This window comes from Delphinus delphis, chromosome 1 (genome assembly GCF_949987515.2).
Source record: "Delphinus delphis chromosome 1, mDelDel1.2, whole genome shotgun sequence".
Lineage (NCBI taxonomy): Eukaryota > Metazoa > Chordata > Mammalia > Artiodactyla > Delphinidae > Delphinus > Delphinus delphis.
In genome coordinates, this window is record NC_082683.1 from 97,748,904 (window position 1) to 97,768,264 (window position 19,361).

At 44.8% G+C, this 19,361-nt stretch overlaps 1 protein-coding gene across 2 annotated transcripts in view; it reads right to left on the reverse strand.

Moving 5' to 3' along the window:
• Nucleotides 1-19,361, reverse strand: part of KCND3 (potassium voltage-gated channel subfamily D member 3) — a 221,585-nt gene that overhangs the window by 2,538 nt on the left and 199,686 nt on the right. For both annotated transcript variants that reach the window (XM_060006844.1, XM_060006841.1), the window contains exons 2-4: nt 14,684-14,846; nt 1,796-1,897; nt 1,372-1,461 (exon numbers count right to left, since the gene is read on the reverse strand). In XM_060006844.1, coding sequence (XP_059862827.1) covers nt 1,372-1,461; nt 1,796-1,897; nt 14,684-14,846 — 355 coding nt within the window. The remainder of the gene's footprint in view (nt 1-1,371; nt 1,462-1,795; nt 1,898-14,683; nt 14,847-19,361) is intronic.

Below are 19,361 nucleotides of genomic sequence, written 5' to 3' on the forward strand. Positions count from 1 at the left end.
TCCAGTCCAACATTCCATCCCTTGCTTCCAGCATTCTTCCTCCTTTGTCCCAACATTCCATCCCTTGAGTCCAACATTCCTTGCCTAAAATGCAGCATTCCATCTCTTTAATCCCAATATCCCCACAATCCGACATTCTTTCCTTCAAATTCAGCATTCCACCCCTTCAGTGCCAACATTCCATCTCTTCAAACCCAAACATTTTCACCCATATCCTTTCAACTTACACATTCCACCCAGCACATGCAACTTGGAAAGGGCAGTTGGGTCCAGGCCTATTTCTTTGGCAAGCTCTGAGTCTTTGAGAGAAATTCTAGATACACCTGTACGGTTCTTGACACTAAGAAACATTGGCTAAGTCCTGGAAACTAGGGTTTTCAGAGTACCTTCCCACAGTGGAAGCCCTCACTGGGCTCAGCTGCCATCCGCAGCGTCCACAGCTGTCCATACTAAGAGTCACCTAACATCTACTTCCCCCACATTTGGGAGGCCAGGATATGGAACACTGAAAATTAGAAAGTTCCTTCCTTAGTGTGCTGAGCCCTGACCATAGCCTTTTTGGGGAAGGAGGTCCTAGAAAAGAACAAGAAGGAGTTTCTCTTTGTCTCTCTTTGGTTGTCCAGCCTAACTTCTCCTCCCTCCCTACTATTCCTAACACTTTTGCCAAGGCTCCAGGGTTGACCCCACTGCCCTTCCTTTCAGTCTGTTGGAGAGGCACAAGCATCATTCCACATTCCAGCTGGGGCACCCTAAGCCATGACTCATTTTTAGCAATCAGCCTTTCAGAATCTGAATTCCCTGGGAATTGCAGGGTGACTGAGATGGAGTGGTACTGGTAAAATCCGTGGCTAGAGAAATATATGCACTGCTTCGTTCATTCGCTCTCTCCTGTTCCAAGTGGAATGGAAGGAGAAAAGGGACCCACAGATTGTATCAACCTAGCCCCAGGGATAGGACAAAAACTGACATTCTTCTCTGCTGTCCTGTAGTAACCTAGTATAAATTCAGCCCTAGCTCTGAAGAGGGGTGCTCATCAGAGCTGAGAAACTGATTGGCAGAGCCCCTAGGCCTCAGTATCTAAGAAATGGGCTGTGAGGACGGATGTAGGGTGTGTGTGGAAAGACTGGGGGAATGGCCTCCTCTGTGCTGCGGGCCTCCTGACCCTGGTGGCTTTGCCCCACTCCTTGGGGTCTTCCTCCTGAGGGCTGATAGAGACCTCATTGCTACTCTTTGGATCTAAGGGGACAAACTTTGACTTCTGAAGCCTGGGGTGAGAACGTGAGGACAGAGTTCTCACTCTGTAAGTTCTGACCTCAGAAAAGGGTCAAGGGTCAGGGATGAGAAGGGAGGTGGCACTGGGCTGGGACTCACAGTGGTTTTCTCCAAGCAGTGCAGCAGGTGGTGGTGCTGGCTCTCGATGAGTGAGGTGGTCTTGCCCATGTGCTCCTCTTCCGGGGTGCCCTAGGAGGAGAAGAGGAGAGGCTGGGTATAAAGCTGCTGGCTCTCCTTCTCTCCATCTCCTTCATCTCTCCACAGAAGGGAGGGGGGGACTGGAAAAATCTGGATGAACCAAATTTTAGGGTCACCCTAGACCATGCTAGCCTTTGGCTGGGAGCCCTTGAGCTAAAGGGGGTTTAGGGGTGATGATGAGAACCCTATGGAAGATGTATGTGGAGGGTGGCTGCTACCTGGGGAAACTTTGGGGCTTTGGGGTGGGAGTGCTGATGCCCCCAGGAAGAAAAAGCAAGTCCGTCCTCCCCTCCATCTCCCCAACCCAAGTCCCCCAGGCACCTACCATCAGCTCCAGTGCCTCGTTGAGGAGTCCGTTGCGCTTGCTGTGCAGGTAGGCATTGGAGCTCCCTGTTTTGGCCACACGGATCCTGGCAAGGCGGGCCTTCTGTGATTGGCAGAGAGAATAAAAGAGTGAGCAAGACTGAGAGACAAAAAGACAGTGAGCCTGGCCAAGCCAGTGACAGTGGGCTGTTCCAGCAAGGTTGGGTTCCCAGGTGATGTCTGATGAAGGGGAGGAAGCTGCTTCTTCCCCGCCGCAGAGATCTCTGTTTATAGACCTGGGACTGGGTCAGAGAGGCTGTGACCCCCCTGTACAGAGTGAGCATGGTCATGGTCAGAGTGCCTAGGGGTTTCCACTTGTCTCTCCAGCCTGGGTGTGATCCTGGCCAGGGAAATATCACTCATCAAATTCCTCCCTCCTTCCTCAAATTTCATGACCTTTATCCATTCAGTATTGCATTGGGGTATTTCTCATCTCAGACTGCAAGTTCTTTAAAGGAGCCCATGTTATAGCTCTCCTGATTCTCTCCTAGGGTCCAGTGCAATTCCCTGCATACAGCAGGTGCCCAAATACCAGTTAATTATAAGAAAAGCAAGGAGTGTGTATACGTGCCCCTCAACTCCTTCCCCTCTTTCTATTTTTTCCTTAGCATTCATTACTAAGGTAGTATATGTTTTACATATTTATCTCGCTATTGTCTCTCTTTCCCCACAGGAATGTAAACTCCTTGAGGGCAGCGGTTTTTGTTTTGTTCACTGATATATCCCCAGTGCTTGATAACTTGTAAATCAACAGAAGAATTTACAATTGCATGTCTGTCTTTGGGATGTGTCTATACGTGTATATTTTGCTGTGCATGTCTATGGGAACGAGTGTCGGTGCATGTGCGTGTGACAAGGGGCCCAATGTGGGTGTGAGAGAGGAGAGGATGGAGCACATTTCCATACACCACCCTGGCTTTAGCTGCGGCGACTGAGAATCTCCCAGCTCCATCCTTGGAAGCCTTCGGCAGTATCCTGTGCAAGGGTCGCGTGGTACCTCAACCACACAAACTCATCTCTCTTGCTTGCAGAGGCAGTGGGAGAGGCCGGACACACTGCACAGGCTGACTTCTCTTCTCCTTCCTAATAACCATAATCAGTGTCACTATGACAGCAGCACAGCCACAGTGTGAGGCCTAAGAGGAAAGAGGCTCTGGGAGGGAGGGAGAAGGGACGGGTAGAGGGCTTCCTGCTGGTTTAAAAAAAATGCAGCTTCACGTTTGGGCTCTTGTGGATCTAGACCCAGCTGCAGGAAGAAGAGCCCACAAGGCCTCACAAACCTATTCTGGGGCAGAGGGGTCCTTCCTTCTGCCTCTGGGAAAATATACATTTAACGTCAGCATGGACTCTGAACAGAGGAGTCCTTGGAAAATTGTGGCAATTTTCACTTCTTGTGACTTTCTCCCCAGCATGGGGAAGTGTCCCCTCCAAGTGTCCTACTGGGCTGGCTCATCTGCTAAAAGGAGGCCAGGGACTTGGATTTAGGCTGTCAACAGAAGCACAAAGAACACACGATAGCTATTGTTCCCTGGGAAGTCCCCCTGTGACCACTGTGTCCTTGCAGGAACAATTCAACGACTTCCCCTGGTTTCTAAATATGGCGAAGAGGTCAGCACTTGAGCCTAGAAGATCTGCCTGTAAAACTGAGGAAGAACTCTCCTCTAGACAGAGAATAAAAAGAGGAAGCAGGGAGAGAAAGGGTGGTAAGTAAGCCCTACCATTCCTCTTCTCTCTGAGCAAAGAACATGCATTCCAGGTGCAGGACAGTTCTCGTTCCTGGGGATCCCACTCCAGCCCTCCCCTCAGCTCAATGTCTACATTCAAGCAAGTTCTTCATCATTTGAGGATGTGGCTACTATTGCTTTGGGTGAGCACTGGGTGTTGAGAGCTGCGTATGGAAATCCAGTTGCGTCAGCTCATTTTAGCCTTATATAATTTGATGGCACCACTTACAACCAGACCATTCTTGTATCTGGGGTCTGTCTTCATTACTTTCTAGAGATGAAAGATTCTCCTGCTCTCCTTTGTGGCACTCCTTTTAATCTTATCTTACCCTGGGCGCTATTAAAGCAACAGATTGTCATAACAAATGCACTATATCATTTAATCATTTCCCACACAGGATAAAGAGGTTTGCAATATATTTATAGAACTATACCCAGCATATGTAATTTGGTGAGGACTTTTGGCTTGACTTTGAGCCCCTGAGGGCCAGAGCCTGTGACTTATGCATATTTTTATCTTCAGCACCTAGCACAGAGCTTCGCACTGAGTATTTGCTCAAGCAAGGCTTGTGATGGCCCAGGAAGGAAGATGATCCTACACAGTCGGTCAGAAATCCATGTTAATAAAGCCGTTGTGGTGGGCACAGTCCTTGTGTGTACTGGCCAGCCTCCTTCTCTTCCATGAACATGAGTACAGTGTAAGAGTTCGGAGAATGTAGGGATCATCTAGGCTATTTTACAGACGAGGAAATGGAGGATGTGAGAGGAAGTGACTTGTTCAGGGCAAGGTTTCAGCTCAGGTCTTCCAACCTCCCAACGCTGCTTCCATAACACCTCCTTCCCTCCTTCCCTCCTTCCCCTCAGACAAGTTTTCAACTTGATGAGCAAAGCCCAGAAAGTTGCATTTTCAACAGCTGTAGACATTCCAGGGCTGGAGGAGAGGTTTGGATAGAGGATTCTGCCACCCTGGGCACAGTTCCAAGTTCAGGCTAATAAGCTCAAGAACTCTGTCAGCCCCGAGAAGGGTTTCACGATGAAGCACTTCCTAGCTATCTGGCTGGCAGGTGCCCTTGGACCATGAGTATTGACATCTCTACCCTGGGAGAGGCAGAAGAAGGAAAAAGAGGGAGAAATGGAAAAGCCAAAAGAGAACATGGGCAATTGCACTTTTAGGCATTTATCCCAGAGAAATGAAAACTTATGTTCACACAAAAACCTGCACATGGCTGTTAACAGCAACTTTATTTATAATAGCCCAATGTCCCTCAACAGGCAAACTGTTAACCATAACTGGGATGCATCCATACCAGGGAATACTGCTCAGCAAGGAAAAGGAACGGACTACTGATACACATGACTTAGATGAATCTCCAGGAATTATATGAAATGAAAAAAGCCAATCTCCAAAGGTTGCCTACTGTATTTGATATACCATTGATATACCATTGATATACCATTTAAAAAAAAAAACGTTTTTATAAAGGGAGGACAGATAAATAGTTGCCAGAGGTTAGAGACGGGGTAGACATAGAGTGAGGGGGGTATGGTTATAAAAGAAATAGTGGGAGGGACCCTTATGGTGTTGGAACTGTGTAGTACCTTGACTGAGATGGGGGATGTGAACCTGCATAGGTAATAAAACTGTATAAAACTTCACACACACACACACACACACACACACACACACACACACACACATGGGTACAAGTAAAACTGGGGAAGTCTGAATAGGATTGGTGGATTGCAGCAATGTCCATACGCTGGACATGAAATTTTATAACTACATGTGAATTACAATTATTCCAATTAAAATTTCCATTAAAAACGTTCCCCCCCTCTGTCCACTGCTAGACCTCCTTACTTGATCTCCAGTTCACTTGGCTTAGAAAACCCAGTCTCTGCAGCAAAGAGTCGTGGAATTCTTTCAGTAATAATCCCAAGCCAGTCAGTCACGATGGGAAAGGATGACAACATTTGGAGCCTTTCCTCTCCACCTGAGGCATGTGGGCTGGAGCTTACTTTCACAGCTCCTGAGTATGTGGTCTGGGCTGAGAACTGTCATCAGCACCCCTAACCCCCTTCCTGTCCCATCTCTCCATTCCCCACTAAGTTCCCCAACCTGGCTTCCTTGCCTCGCTGTGACAGACCCAGTGCTGGAAGCAGGCAGTATTCTTGTGTTCTTTTTCTTTTCCTCTCACAGGAAGCCTAAGGTGAAAAGAGGCAGAACTGAGCCTACTGTGAGGAGAGACAGTATCCAGAGGAGGTGAAAACACTGCAAATATTTACTCTGATTTCAAGGAAGAGAAAAGAGGGAGAGGGAGAAGGGTGGGAAAGGAGGCAGAAGGGAGGGAGTCTCATCCTGAGGGGCTAGAGGGAGGAAGAAGCCTAAGCTGATTCCTTCTGGATCTTAATTACACAGGATGAGCTTTGTAAAGTTCTGCAGAGAAATGGTCCCTGTCGTATTCTTTGCAGGGGCAAAACGACAGCAGATGCGATGCTCTAAGAAGTAGGTAAGGGTGTGAGCCCGGAGGGGAAGGGAGCACAGGAGTGGCTGAAGCACAGTTTGAGTGGGGCTGTTGTGGGCTAGTGTGTGAGCTGAGGATACCTTGGGTTCCCACTGCTCTACAAAAACCCTGTGTCATGTCATGGCTATTGTAAATAGAACTGCAATGAACATTGTGGTGGTTTTCTCCGGGTATATGCCCAGTAGTGGGATTGCTGGGTCATATGGTAGTTCTACTTTTAGTTTTTTAAGGAACCTCCATACTGTTCTCCATAGTGGCTGTATCAATTTACATTCCCACCCACAGTGCAAGAGGGTTCCCTTTTCTCCACACCCTCTCCAGAGTGAAGTAAGTCAGAAAGAGAAAAACAAATACCGTATGCTAACACATATATATGGAATCTGACAGGAATAAAGACGCAGACGTAGAGGATGGACTTGAGGACACGGGGAGGGGGAAGGGTAAGCTGGGATGAAGTGAGAGAGTGGCATGGACATATATATACTGCCAAATGTAAAATAGATAGCTAGTGGGAAGCAGCCGCATAGCACAGGGAGATCAGCTCAGTGCTTTGTGACCACTTAGAGGGGTGGGATAGGGAGGGTGGGAGGGAGGGAGATGCAAGAAGGAGGGGATATGGGGATATATGTATACGGATAGCTGATTCACTTTGTTATACAGCAGAAACTAACACACCATTGTAAAGCAATTATACTCCAATAGAGATGTTAAAAAAAAACCCCAAACCAAAGCAAACCCTGTGTCAGCCCTTGCCCAGTGCTGGGGGGTTGGGGGAGGGGGAGGTTGAGGTTGCTATAGGACCCTTGACCCTTCAGGGCTTTAGGCTCCTTGATTTGGAAAGGCGATCCCCGTTTCTTTCTGCCCCTTTCTTTAGGACAGCATAATGAATTTATATATTGTTCACATTTGCCAGGTGACTTGAACAGGGAAAGAGATAAGACTTCTATTTCTGAGCTGGCTAGCAGGGGATGGGGGTGGGGAAACCTGACCTTGGGTGAAGAGGTAGGAAATGGTTCTGGAGGGGATGGAGAGGACAGCAGATCAATCCAAGGCAGGCTGACAACATTAAAAACCCAGGTCAAGATAAGTCAAAATATATTTCCACACAGGCGGAAGGAGACAGCAGGGCAAGGAAGTGACAAAGGCACACAAAAGGGGAGATGCTGGAAGTGGGGACCAACTGGATTTATTATATAACTATGTGATATATATTATATTATTAAGTATTTTTACATGTAAATTATTATACATTTCAGAGCTAACTTTCATGAACTTTGAGACTTTGTTTCAGTCAGCATACACAGATTTGTTCTGGAATCCTGGATTCCTCTGATATGTCATGGAAGCCCTGCCACTTGGGAGTTATCCCTGTGAATGGAAGGTCAGGAGAGAGGATCATGCGGTGAGGAAGTAACCCAGCTGCAATGCATAGGGCCTGGCACATAGTTGGTGTTCAGTAAATGTGTGTGGAATGAATGAATAAAAGAAAGAATAAAATAAGGACATAATGTTTCAGGCCTCCATAAGTGACTCTTTCAGGTCCCCCTGTCCCCTGTACCCAGAAAGGCTTTGATCGTACCCCATGGAGGTTGAGATGCTGCTGAAGGGGGAGTATTTCAGCCCAGAACAGAAGAGAAAGGATGGCAGGGCCCTGAACCAAGATGGCGGAGTAGAAGGACGTGCTCTCACTCCCTCTTGTGAGAACACCAGAATCACAACTAGCTGCTGGACAATCATCGACAGGAGGACACTGGAACTCACCAAAAAAGATGCCCCACATCCAAAGACAAAGGAGAAGCCACAATGAGACCATAGGAGGGGTGCAATCACAGTAAAATCAAATCCCATAACTGCTGGGTGGGTGACTCACAGACTGGAGAACACTTATAACACAGAAGCCCACCCACTGGAGTGAAGGTTCTGAGCCCAATGTCAGGCTTCCCAACCTGGGGGTCCAGCAACGGAAGGAGGAATTCCTAGAGAATCAGACTTCGAAGGCTAGTGGGATTTGATTGCAGGACTTCGACAGGACTGGGCGAAACAGAGACTTCACTCTTGGAGGGCACACACAAAGTAGTGTGTGTATTGGGACCAAGGAGAAGCAACAGTGATCCCAGGGGAGACTGAACCAGACCTACCAGCTAGTGTTAGAAGGTCTCCTGCAGAGGCAGGGGGTGGCTGTGTCTCACTGTGGGGACAAGGAAACTGGCAGCAGAAGTTCTGGGAAGTACTCCTTGGCGTGAGCCCTCCCAGAGTCCGCCATTAGCCCCATCAAAGAGCCCAGGTAGCCTCCAGTGTTGGGTTGCCTCAGGCCAAACAACAAACAGGGAGGGAAGGCAGACCCACGCATCAGCAGTCAAGCAGATTAAAGTTTTACTGAGTTCTGCCCACCAGAGCAACAGTCAGCTCTACCCACCACCAGTCCCTCCCATCAGGAAACTTGAACAGGCCTCTTAGATAGCCTCATCCACCAGAGGGCAGACAGCAGAAGCAAGAAGAGCTACAATCCTGCAGCCTGCGGAACAAAAACCACATTCATAGAAAGACAAGATGAAAAGGCAGAGGGCTATGTACCAGATGAAGGAACAAGATAAAACCCCAGAAAAACAACTAAATGGAGTGGAGATAGGCAAGCTTCCAGAAAAAGAATTCACAATAATGATAGTGAAGATGATCCAGGACCTCGGAAAAGGAATGGAGGCAAAGATGGAGAAGATGCAAGAAATGTTTAACAAAGACCTAGAAGAATTAAAGAACAAACAAACAGAGATGAACAACACAATACCTGAAATGAAAAATACCCTAGAAGAATCAATAGCAGAATAACTGAAGCGGAAGAACAGATAAGTGACCTGGAAGACAGAATGGTGGAATTCACTGCTGCAAAACAAAATAAAGAAAAAAGAATGAAAAGAAATGAGGACCGCCTAAGAGACCTCTGGGACAACATTAAATGCAACAACATTCACTTTATAGAGGTCCCAGAAGGAGAAGAGAGAGAGAAAGGACCTGAGAAAATATTTGAAGAGATTATAGTTGAAAACTTCCCTAACATGGGAAAGGAAATAGCCACCCAAGTCCAGGAAGTGCAGAGAGTCCCAGGCAGGATAAATCCAAGGAGAAACATGCCGAGAGAGATAGTAATCAAATTGACAAAAATTAAAGACAAAGAAAAATTATTGAAAGCAGCAAGGGAAAAATGACAAATAACATACAAGGGAACTCCCATAAGGTTAACAGCTGATTTCTCAGCAGAAATTCTACAAGCCAGAAGGGAGTGGCATGATATACTTAAAGTGAAGAAAGGGAAGAACCTACAACAAAGATTACTCTACCCAGCAAGGATCTCATTCAGATTCGATGGAGGAAACAAAAGCTTTACAGACAAGCAAAAGCTAAGAGAATTTAGCACCACCAAACCAACACCAAACCAGCTCCAAACAAATGCTAAAGGAACTTCTCTAAGTGCGAAACACAAGAAAAGAAAAAGACTACAAAAACAAACCCAAAACAATTAAGAAAATGGTCATAGGAACATACATATCAATAATTACCTTAAACGTGAATGGATTAAATGCTCCAGCCAAAAGACACAAGCTTGCTGAATGGATACAAAAACAAGATCCATATATATGCTGTCTACAAGAGACCCACTTCAGACCTAGGGACACATACAGACTGAAAGTGAGGGGATGGAAAAAGATATTCCATGCAAATGGAAATCAAAAGAAAGCTGGAGTAGCAATACCCATATCAGATAAAATAGACTTTAAAATAAAGAATGTTACAAGAGACATGGAAGGACACTACATAATGATCAACAGATCAATCCAAGAATAATCTATAACAATTATAAATATATATGCAGCCAACATAGGAAGACCTCAATACATAAGGCAACTGCTAACAGCTATAAAAGAGGAAATTGACAGTAACACAATAATAGTGGAGGACTTTAACATCTCACTTATACCAATGGACAGATCATCCAAAATGAAAATAAATAAGGAAACACAAGATTTAAATGACACAATAGACCACAGAGATTTAATTGATATATATAGGACATTCCATCCAAAAACAGCAGATTACACTTTCTTCTCAAGTGTGCATGGAACATTCTCCAGGATAGATCACATCTTGGGTCACAAATCAAGCCTCAGTAAATTTAAGAAAATTGAAATCATATCAAGCCTCTTTTTGACCACAACACTAGGAGATTAGAAATCAATTACAGGGAAAAAAATGTAAAAAACACAAACACATGGAGGCTAAACAATACATTACTAAATAACCAAGAGATCACTGAAGAAATCAAAAAATACCTAGAGACAAATGACGATGAAAACACGACGATCCAAAACTTATGGGATGCAGCAAAAGCAGATCTAAGATGGAAGTTTATAGCTATAGAAGACTACCTCAAGAAATAAGAAAAATCTCAAATAAACAATCTAACCTTACACCTGAAGGAAGTAGAGAAAGAAGAACAAAATGCAAAGTTAGCAGAAGGAAAGAAATCATAAAGATCAGAGCAGAAATAAATGAAATGGAAACAAAGAAAACAATAGCAAAGATCAATAAAACTAAAAGCTGGTTCTTTGAGAAGATAAACAAAATTGATAAACCATTAGCCAGACTCATCAAGAAAAAGAGGGAGAGGACTCAAATCCATAAAATTAGAAATGAAAACGGAGAAGTTACAACAGACACCACACAAATACAAAGCATCCTAAGAGACTATTACAAGCAACTCTATGCCAATAAAATGGACAACCTGGAAGAAATGACCAAATTCTTAGAAAGGTATAACCTTCCAAGACTGAACCAGGAAGAAATAGAAAATATGAACAGACTAATCACAAGTAATGAAATCAAAACTGTGATTAAAAATCTTCCAAAAGGGCTTCCCTGGTGGTGCAGTGGTTGAGAGTCCGCCTGCTGATGCAGGGGACACGGGTTTGTGCCCTGGTCCGGGAAGATCCCACATGCCGCGGAGTGGCTGGGCCCGTGAGCCATGGATGCTGAGCCTGTGCGTCCGGAGCCTGTGCTCCACAATGGGAGAGGCCACAACAGTGAGAGGTCCGTGTACCGCAAAAAAAAAAAAGAAAAAATCTTCCAACAAACAAAAGTCCAGGACCAGATGGCTTCACTGGTGAATTCTATCAAACATTTAGAGAAGAGCTAACAACCATCCTTCTCAAACTCTTCCAAAAAATTGCAGAGGAAGGAGCACTCCCAAACTCATTCTATGAGGCCACCACCACCCTGATATCAAAACCAGACAAAGATACTACAAAAAAGAAAAAATTACAGACCAATATCACTGATGACTATAGATGCAAAAATCCTCAACAAAATACTAGCAAACAGAATCCAAGAACACATTAAAAGGATCATACACCATGATCAAGTGGGATTTATCCCAGGATTGCAAGGATTCTTCAATATATGCAAATCAACCAATGTGATATACCAAATTAACAAACTGAAGAATAAAAACCATATGATCATCTCAATGGATGCAAAAAAACTTTTGACAAAATTCAACACCCATTTATGATAAAAACTCTCCAGAAAGTGGGCAGAGAGGGAACCTACCTTTACATACTAAAGGCCATATATGACGAACCCACAGCAAACATCATTCTCAATGGTGAAAAACTGAAAGCATTTCCTCTAAGATCAGGAGCAAGACAAGGATATACACTCTCACTACTATTATTCAACATAGTTTAGGCAGTCCTAGCCACAGCAATCAGACAAGAAAGAGAAATAAAAGGAATACAAATTGGAAAAGAAGTAAAACTGTCACTCTTTGTCGATGACATGATACTATACATAGAGAATACTAAAGATGCCACCAGAAAACTACGAGAGCTAATCAGTGAATTTGGTAAAGTTGAAGGTTACAAAATTAATGCCCAGAAGTCTCTTGCATTCCTATACACTAATGATGAAAAATCTGAGAGAGAAATTAAGGAAACACTCCCATTTACCATTGCAACAAAAAGAGTAAAATACCTAGGAATAAACCTGCCTAGGGAGAAAAAAGACCTGTATGCAGAAAACTATAAGACATTGATTAAAGAAATTAAAGGTGATACCAACAGATGGAGAGATATACCATGTTCTTGGATGGAAGAATCAATACTGTGAAAATGACTATACTACCCAAAGCATTCTACAGATTCAATGCAATCCCTATCAAACTACCAATGGCATTTTTCATGGAACTAGAACAAAAAATCTTAAAATTTGTGTGGAGACACAAGAGACCCTGAATAGCCAAAGCAGTCTTGAGGGAAAAAAATGGAGCTGGAGGAATCAGACTCCCTGACTTTAGACTATACTACAAAGCTACAGTAATCAAGACAATATGGTACTGGCACAAAAACAGAAACATAGATCAATGGAACAAGATAGAAAGTCCAGAGATAAACACATGCACCTATGGTCAACTAATCTATGACAAAGGAGGCAGGATATACAATGGAGAAAAGACAGTCTCTTCAATAAGTGGTGCTGGGAAAACTGGACAGCTACATGTAAAAGAATGAAATTAGAACACTCCCTAACACCATACACAAAAATAAACTCAAAATGGATTAGAGACCTTAATGTAAGACCATACACTATAAAACTCTTAGAGGAAAACATAGGAAGAACACTCTTTGACATAAATCACAGCAAGATTTTTCATCCACCTCTTAGAGTAATGGAAATAAAAACAAAAATAAACAAATGGGACCTAATGAAACTTAAAAGCTTTTGCACAGCAAAGGAAACCATTAACAAGACAAAAAGACAACCCTCAGAATGGGAGAAAATATTTGCAAACAAATCAATGGACAAAGGATTAATCTCCAAAATATATACAGCTCATGCAGCTCAATATTAATAAAACAAACAACCCAATCCAAAAATGGGCAGAAGACCTAAATAGACATATCTCCAAAGAAGACATACAGATGGCCAAGAAGCACATGAAAAGCTGCTCAACATCACTAATTATTAGAGAAATGCAAATCAATATTACAATGAGGTATCACTTCACACCAGTTAGAATGGGCATCACCAGAAAATCTACAAACAACAAATGCTAGAAAGGGTATGGAGAAAAGGGAACCCTCTTGCACTGTTTGTGGGAATGTAAATTGATACAGCCACTATGGAGAACAGTATGGAGGTTCCTTAAAAAACTAAAAATAAAATTACCATGTGATCCAGCAATCCCACTACTGGACATATACCCAGAGAAAAGCATAATTCAAAAAGACACATGCACCCCAATGTTTATTGCAGCTCTATTTACAATAGCCAGGTCATGGAAGCAACCTAAATGCCCATTGACAGACGAATGGATAAAGAAGTTGTGGTACATATATACAATGGAATATTACTCAGCCATAAAAAGGAACGAAATTGGGTCATTTGTTGAGATGTGGATGGATCTAGAGACTGTCATACAGAGTGAAGTAAGTCAGAAAGAGAAAAACAAATATCATATATTAACGCATATATGTGGAACCTAGAAAAATGGTACAGATGAACCAGTTTGCAGGGCAGAAATTGAGACACAGATGTAGAGAACAAACGTATGGACACCAAGGGGGGAAAGCGGCTGGGGGGATGGTGTGTGGTGGTGGGATGAATTGGGAGATTGGGATTGACATGTATACACTGATGTGTATAAAATTGATGACTAATAAGAACCTACTGTATAAAAAAATAAATAAAATAGAATTCAAAAATTAAAAAAAAAAGGCTGAATACATAAAAAAAAAAAAAAAAAAGGAGTAAAAGGAAAATCTGCCCCCTGGGTCCAAGAACCTTCACCAGCCAGATGCCCTAAAAATGCAGAGAAATGACATTTGGCTGAGAAGGTGAGGTATTTTGGGTAGAAGGTGGCGGCCAGTCATGAAAGGAGGCTTCTGTCTTGGCACCAAAGCCTTCAGACATCTTCCGTCATCCTGTGGTGAGAGGGCACTCATCCTGCCCTGCCTTCCTAAGCTGTGTTCACTGGACATCACTGAAAACTTTTCCAGGACCCATGATTAATCTCCTGACCGTCAACTGCAGTTCCGTGCCTTATCCTATGATATCATGAGGTGACTAAAGCCTGCTGTGCCATTTGTCCCTGAACTCAATGGCCTCAGAATGTTCTCCTTTCAGAGTATTCATTTTTCTTTTTAGCAAATTTATTTTTGTCACTTTGTTTCGTATAGGCTATTACAGAGTACTGAAAAGCAATTATGTTCCCCAGTAAGCTCTTGGCTGGGAAAGGGAAAAGTCCGGGCACTACCCAGAGTTGATGGCTGAGATCTTGGAAGAGGAGCCAGGGCCCAAGGAAACTGCACAGAATATCTTCCGAAAGGGAGAACAGCAGCTTGTGGATAATCGAGGGTTTGCTCTCTTGTGCAACTGTCTGGGGCTGGAATGCAGCTTACTGGTAGGTAGGAAGGCACTTGGCGCTGCTTTACCTTCCAAGCCAGAGGCTATCTGCGCAGTGATTCTCCCAGGAGCTCCTTGTGACAACAGCACAAGGCCAAGAGCACCCTCCCTGGTGCTGCCTGCCCCCTTCTCGGGTCTGAGGCTTACCTTTTGTGCCCTGCGTTTATCAGCTCTCTGATTCTGGTGGTAAATCCGGCTGAAGTTGGAAACGATCACAGGGACCGGCAGGGCAATGACGAGGACACCGCTCAGGGAACAGATGGAGCCGAAGATCTTCCCTGCGATCGTCTTGGGCACCATGTCTCCATATCTGAGAGACAGAAAGAGAAATGGGTGTAAGGAAGAAGGGCCATTTGGGAAACAAGTCAGGCTTCCGGGCCAATCATTCACTCCTTCACTCAACAATTGTTTAGAGTGCCTACTGTGTGCCAGGTACTGTGATAGGACCCAGGAGTGAACAAAATAGACAAGATCCTTATGTTCACGGAGCCAACATCCTACCAGGGGAAGACGGTAAAGTGAATATATAAAAACATTGTGACTTCTGGCTATTTCTATGAAGAGAACAGAGATGGGTGCTGTGCCAGGTTGGGGGAGTGTGGTCAGGAAAGGCCTCTCTGAGGAGGTAACATTTAAGCTAAGATTTGAAGGTAAAGAATCCAGCCAGGCAACAGCCTTGGGGAAGAGTGTGCCAGGTAGCAGGAACAGAAAGGACGGAGGCCCTGAGGTAGGAAGGGGTTCGGCCTGTTCTAGGAACAGTGAAAGGGCTAGCGGGGCTGGCGCACAGGGCGGGTGGCGGGTTCTACAAGAGGAAACTGAGGCGGCAGGTGGGGGGCCAGACCATGCGGGGTCTAGTGGGCCACGACGAGGAGCGTGGGTTTCATCCAAGTGCAAAGAGGAGCCGTAGATGATTTTGAAGCAGAAGAAGAACACAATTTCATTTTTGATAACAAAACGATGAATAATAAACCGCCTTCTATTCATGTGGAGGTTTATAATTTCCAAAACACTTTTACACATTTGCCTCACATAAGCTCCATGAACCCTGTGAGCTTGGAACCCCGATCCCCATTGTACAGATGAAGGAACCGAGGCTCAGAGGCATGAAGTGGGTTGTCCATGTTTGGGTACGCCTGGGAGTAAAACACACTCCTCTTACTCTCATCTCTTTTCTACTAGCCATGCTGTCTTAGAGGGGACCATGAGCTCCAAATCGCAGCCCCTTAAGCCGTGAAGCCACTTTGGGACAGTGCCGGCTACTCTTAGAGCTCAGAGAAACTTCACACCTTGGCAACTGCCCCCTGGGACCAGCCTGCCCTGGTTCCTGCTCAGCCCCAGGTAAGCAGGCCAGAGCCTCTCTCCTCCAATCAATAAGATACGCTCCACAGCATTAAGTGTTTAGCCTCTTCTTTATTGAGATAATTTAAAGGCCAAGTTAAGAAAAGCTGTGATGACTCCTTTGGCCAAAGCCAGAAACACCATCTCCCCCGCCTCTGTGCCCTCTGGGTGTCTGGAGCAGAAACTGGCTTAGGGCGACCAGGAATTGTTGCTACTGAAATTGTCAGGCTCCAAGTCACTTGTCCTGAGGGGCCCAGGTGTCCTGGGGTCCAGAGAGGCTGTGGAAAGGGATGGGGGAGCCATTTCAGAACTATGAAGTCCTCACCTCCTAACACTGAGGGCTTTGTGGAGGATGTGCAGTGATTGACACATACTTGGCGAGTGGATGAATGATCTCATTTAAGCCTCTCAACACCCTATGAAGTTGGCTCCTGTTTTGAGGACCATCTTCCTTCTCCTTGTGTCCAGGCCCTTTGTTCTGGCTCAAGCTGTCTCAGTCACACCACTGACAGTAAGGCCTGCGAGAGCTCCTTCTGGGAACTTTGATGCTAGGTTTGCCTTCTCTGCCATGATGCTCAGGAGGGGCTTCCGGTGAAGTGGTCGAGAATTCGGCTTCCGAAGTTGGACAATATGGGTTCAAGACTCACCCAGCTCCACCCTAAAATAACTGTGACCTTTAGGCCTCAGTTTCTTTGTCTCGAAAATGAAGATAATAAGAGTAACCTAGGTCATAATCCTATTGTGACGTATACAGCTCTACAAACAATAAATACTATTACTTTTACCTAGACAGTCTGCAAACCATGGTCTCTGTTGCCGAGAAGCTGATTATTCCAAGTTCAAATCATCCCAGTGATGAAGAAAAGGGGGCTGCCCTGGAAGTGAATCATGTTAGCTGGGGTTTTCAGATGACATGATTGAAAGGTGGACATTGGGTACGTGACCGTAGGTGAAAACAAAGTGTGGCGGGAGTATGTAAGAATAGCGTCAGGAAGGCTACATTTCAGTGACTGAGGTGGTGAAAAATGCTAAGGACAACAGGAATGTTGTTTCATCCACTGGAAGGAAAGCTGTGCCTTCTGCTAGGCAGATGGTCTGCTGGAAACAGTTGACAGAGAGAAAGCTGAACAACGCATCTCCCATGCGCTCTCTGCCTTCTCCACGGAGAAGAGCACGCTTTATCTTGGGAAGGCCAGGACAAATGTAGAAAAACAAAGATCCAGAGCTTAAGGGAGGGGAGGGGAGAGCAGGTGAGTGGCCAGCTGTCTTCAGTGGATTCCCATCACAGGCCCACCTGGATCCTACCCCAGGAGACAGGAGGAATGTGCAGATGGCATTAGAGAACCACTTCCCATGATGGCTGGGAAATCATGATGCAGCAGAGAAATATCAGGAGACTAGATGGAAAACTACTGTATCAATATATTTAAAGAAAAGGAAAGGAGGCCTGAGGAACCACAGACCAGCAGGCTTGGCCTCCATCAATTCTGCCATTCAGTTGCGGGCAGAATTTGAGAGTGGATCGTGAAGCGGACAGCGTGAGAACACTTGGAAAATAAGCTGCACTGGTTCATTAAACACATCTTGCCAGATGACCCTTATTTCCTGTTTGGAGAGGGTTAACTGGCTGGTGGATCAGGAGACCGCTACAGACCTACTGCATCATCGTTGCAGCAAGGTGTGTGCTTGCCCCCGTTCTCTGTACCCTGGACAAGCTGGAGGAATGTGGAGGGGACTGCAGTGTGGCTGGCAGGGGCTGAACAGCCATCTCGAGTCTTCCGGCCCTTCTCAAAGATAAACAGAAATGGTCCCAGGACAGCAAAGGAAGTTCCTGGTTTTCATGTTAGAAGGATCTCCTTCAATGAAAGAGTAAATGAGCAAACGAAATAAAGAAGGGATCTAAAGTTAGGTCTCCAGTGGTGCATTTCAGAATTTTTTTAACAACTCATGTAAGGCCAGAAGGAGGCAGTGTGGCCTAATGATTGAGAGAGGAATCAGATCTGGGTTGAACCCGAGTCCAACGTTACTTACTAAATAGTTAAGTGTCCTTAGGGAAGTTATGTAACCTGAGCCTCTACCAATATAAATGGGTTTTACAAACCTAACTTACAAGGTTGTTGTGATAATTAATGAGATAATTCAGAAGCACCACTTGATGCTGTATCTGGGTAAATGTAAATTCTCTACAAAAATAGCCAGTGTGGTAGGCATCGATTGTTTTGTCTGCTAATAACCTACACCCTCCTAGGAACCGAACCCCTCCCCTCCCCATTACAACATAAACTCTGTCCAGAGGCGCTGGGTCTCAGAGGAGCTGCCCTATTCTTAACAAGCTTTCCCCGACGCCTCTGCTCCAACTGGCCACAGGTAGTAAATTCAGAATAGGCATCTGACTCAAGCTGGGTCAATGAGTTCTTTCCTGGATTTGTTTTTAAACAGCTTTATGGAGATACAATTTAAATACCATAAAATTCATCCACTTAAATCGTAAAATTCAATGGTTCTTAGTGTATTTACAAAGTTGTTTTACCATCACCGGAGTCTAACTTAGAGCATTGTCATCACCCCCAGTAGAAACCTAGCACCCATGAACAGTCAGTGACCATTGTACACCTCACCCTTCAGCCCTAGGCAACCACTAATCTACTTTCTGTCTCTATGGATTTCCTTCTTTTGGACATTTAATATAAATGGAATCATACAGTATGTGGCCCCTTGCGCCCGACTTCTTTCACTTAGCATAATGTGCTAAGGGTTCAAGGTTCGCCCATGTTGTAGCATGTATCAGTACTTCATTCCCTTCTTATGGCTGACTAATATCTCATCGTATGGACAGACCACATTTTGTTCACTCATTCATCAGTTGAGAGACATTTGGATTGTTTCTACTTTTTGGCTATTATGAATAAACTCCGCTATGAAAATTTGTGTACAAATTTTGGTGGGGATATATGTTTTCATTTCTCTGGGACTCATGTGGTAACTCTATGTTTACCAGTTTGAGGAACTGGTGAACTGTTTTCTAAAGTGGCTGTGTCACTTTACAATCCCACTAGCTATAAATTAGGGTTCCAATTTCTCCATATCTTCACCAACACTTGTTACCATTTGTCTTTTGATCCCAGCTGTCCTAGTGGGTGTGACATGGTATCTCATTGTGTGTTTTATTTGTTTTTGTTTTTTGTTTTTGCGGCACGCGGGCCTCTCACTCTTGCGGCCTCTCCCGTTGCGGAGCACAGGCTCCGGACGCGCAAGCTCAGAGGCCATGGCTCACGGGCCCAGCCGCTCCGTGGCATGTGGGATCCTCCCGGACTGGGGCACGAACCCGTGTCCCCTGCATCGTCAGGCAGACTCTCAACCACTGCACCACCAGGGAAGCCCTGTGTTGGTTTTTTTAACATGTTTTTAAAAACTGAAGTATAGTTAATTTAGAATGTTGTGTGAATTTCAGGTGTACAGCAAAGTGATTCAGTTATATATATAATAT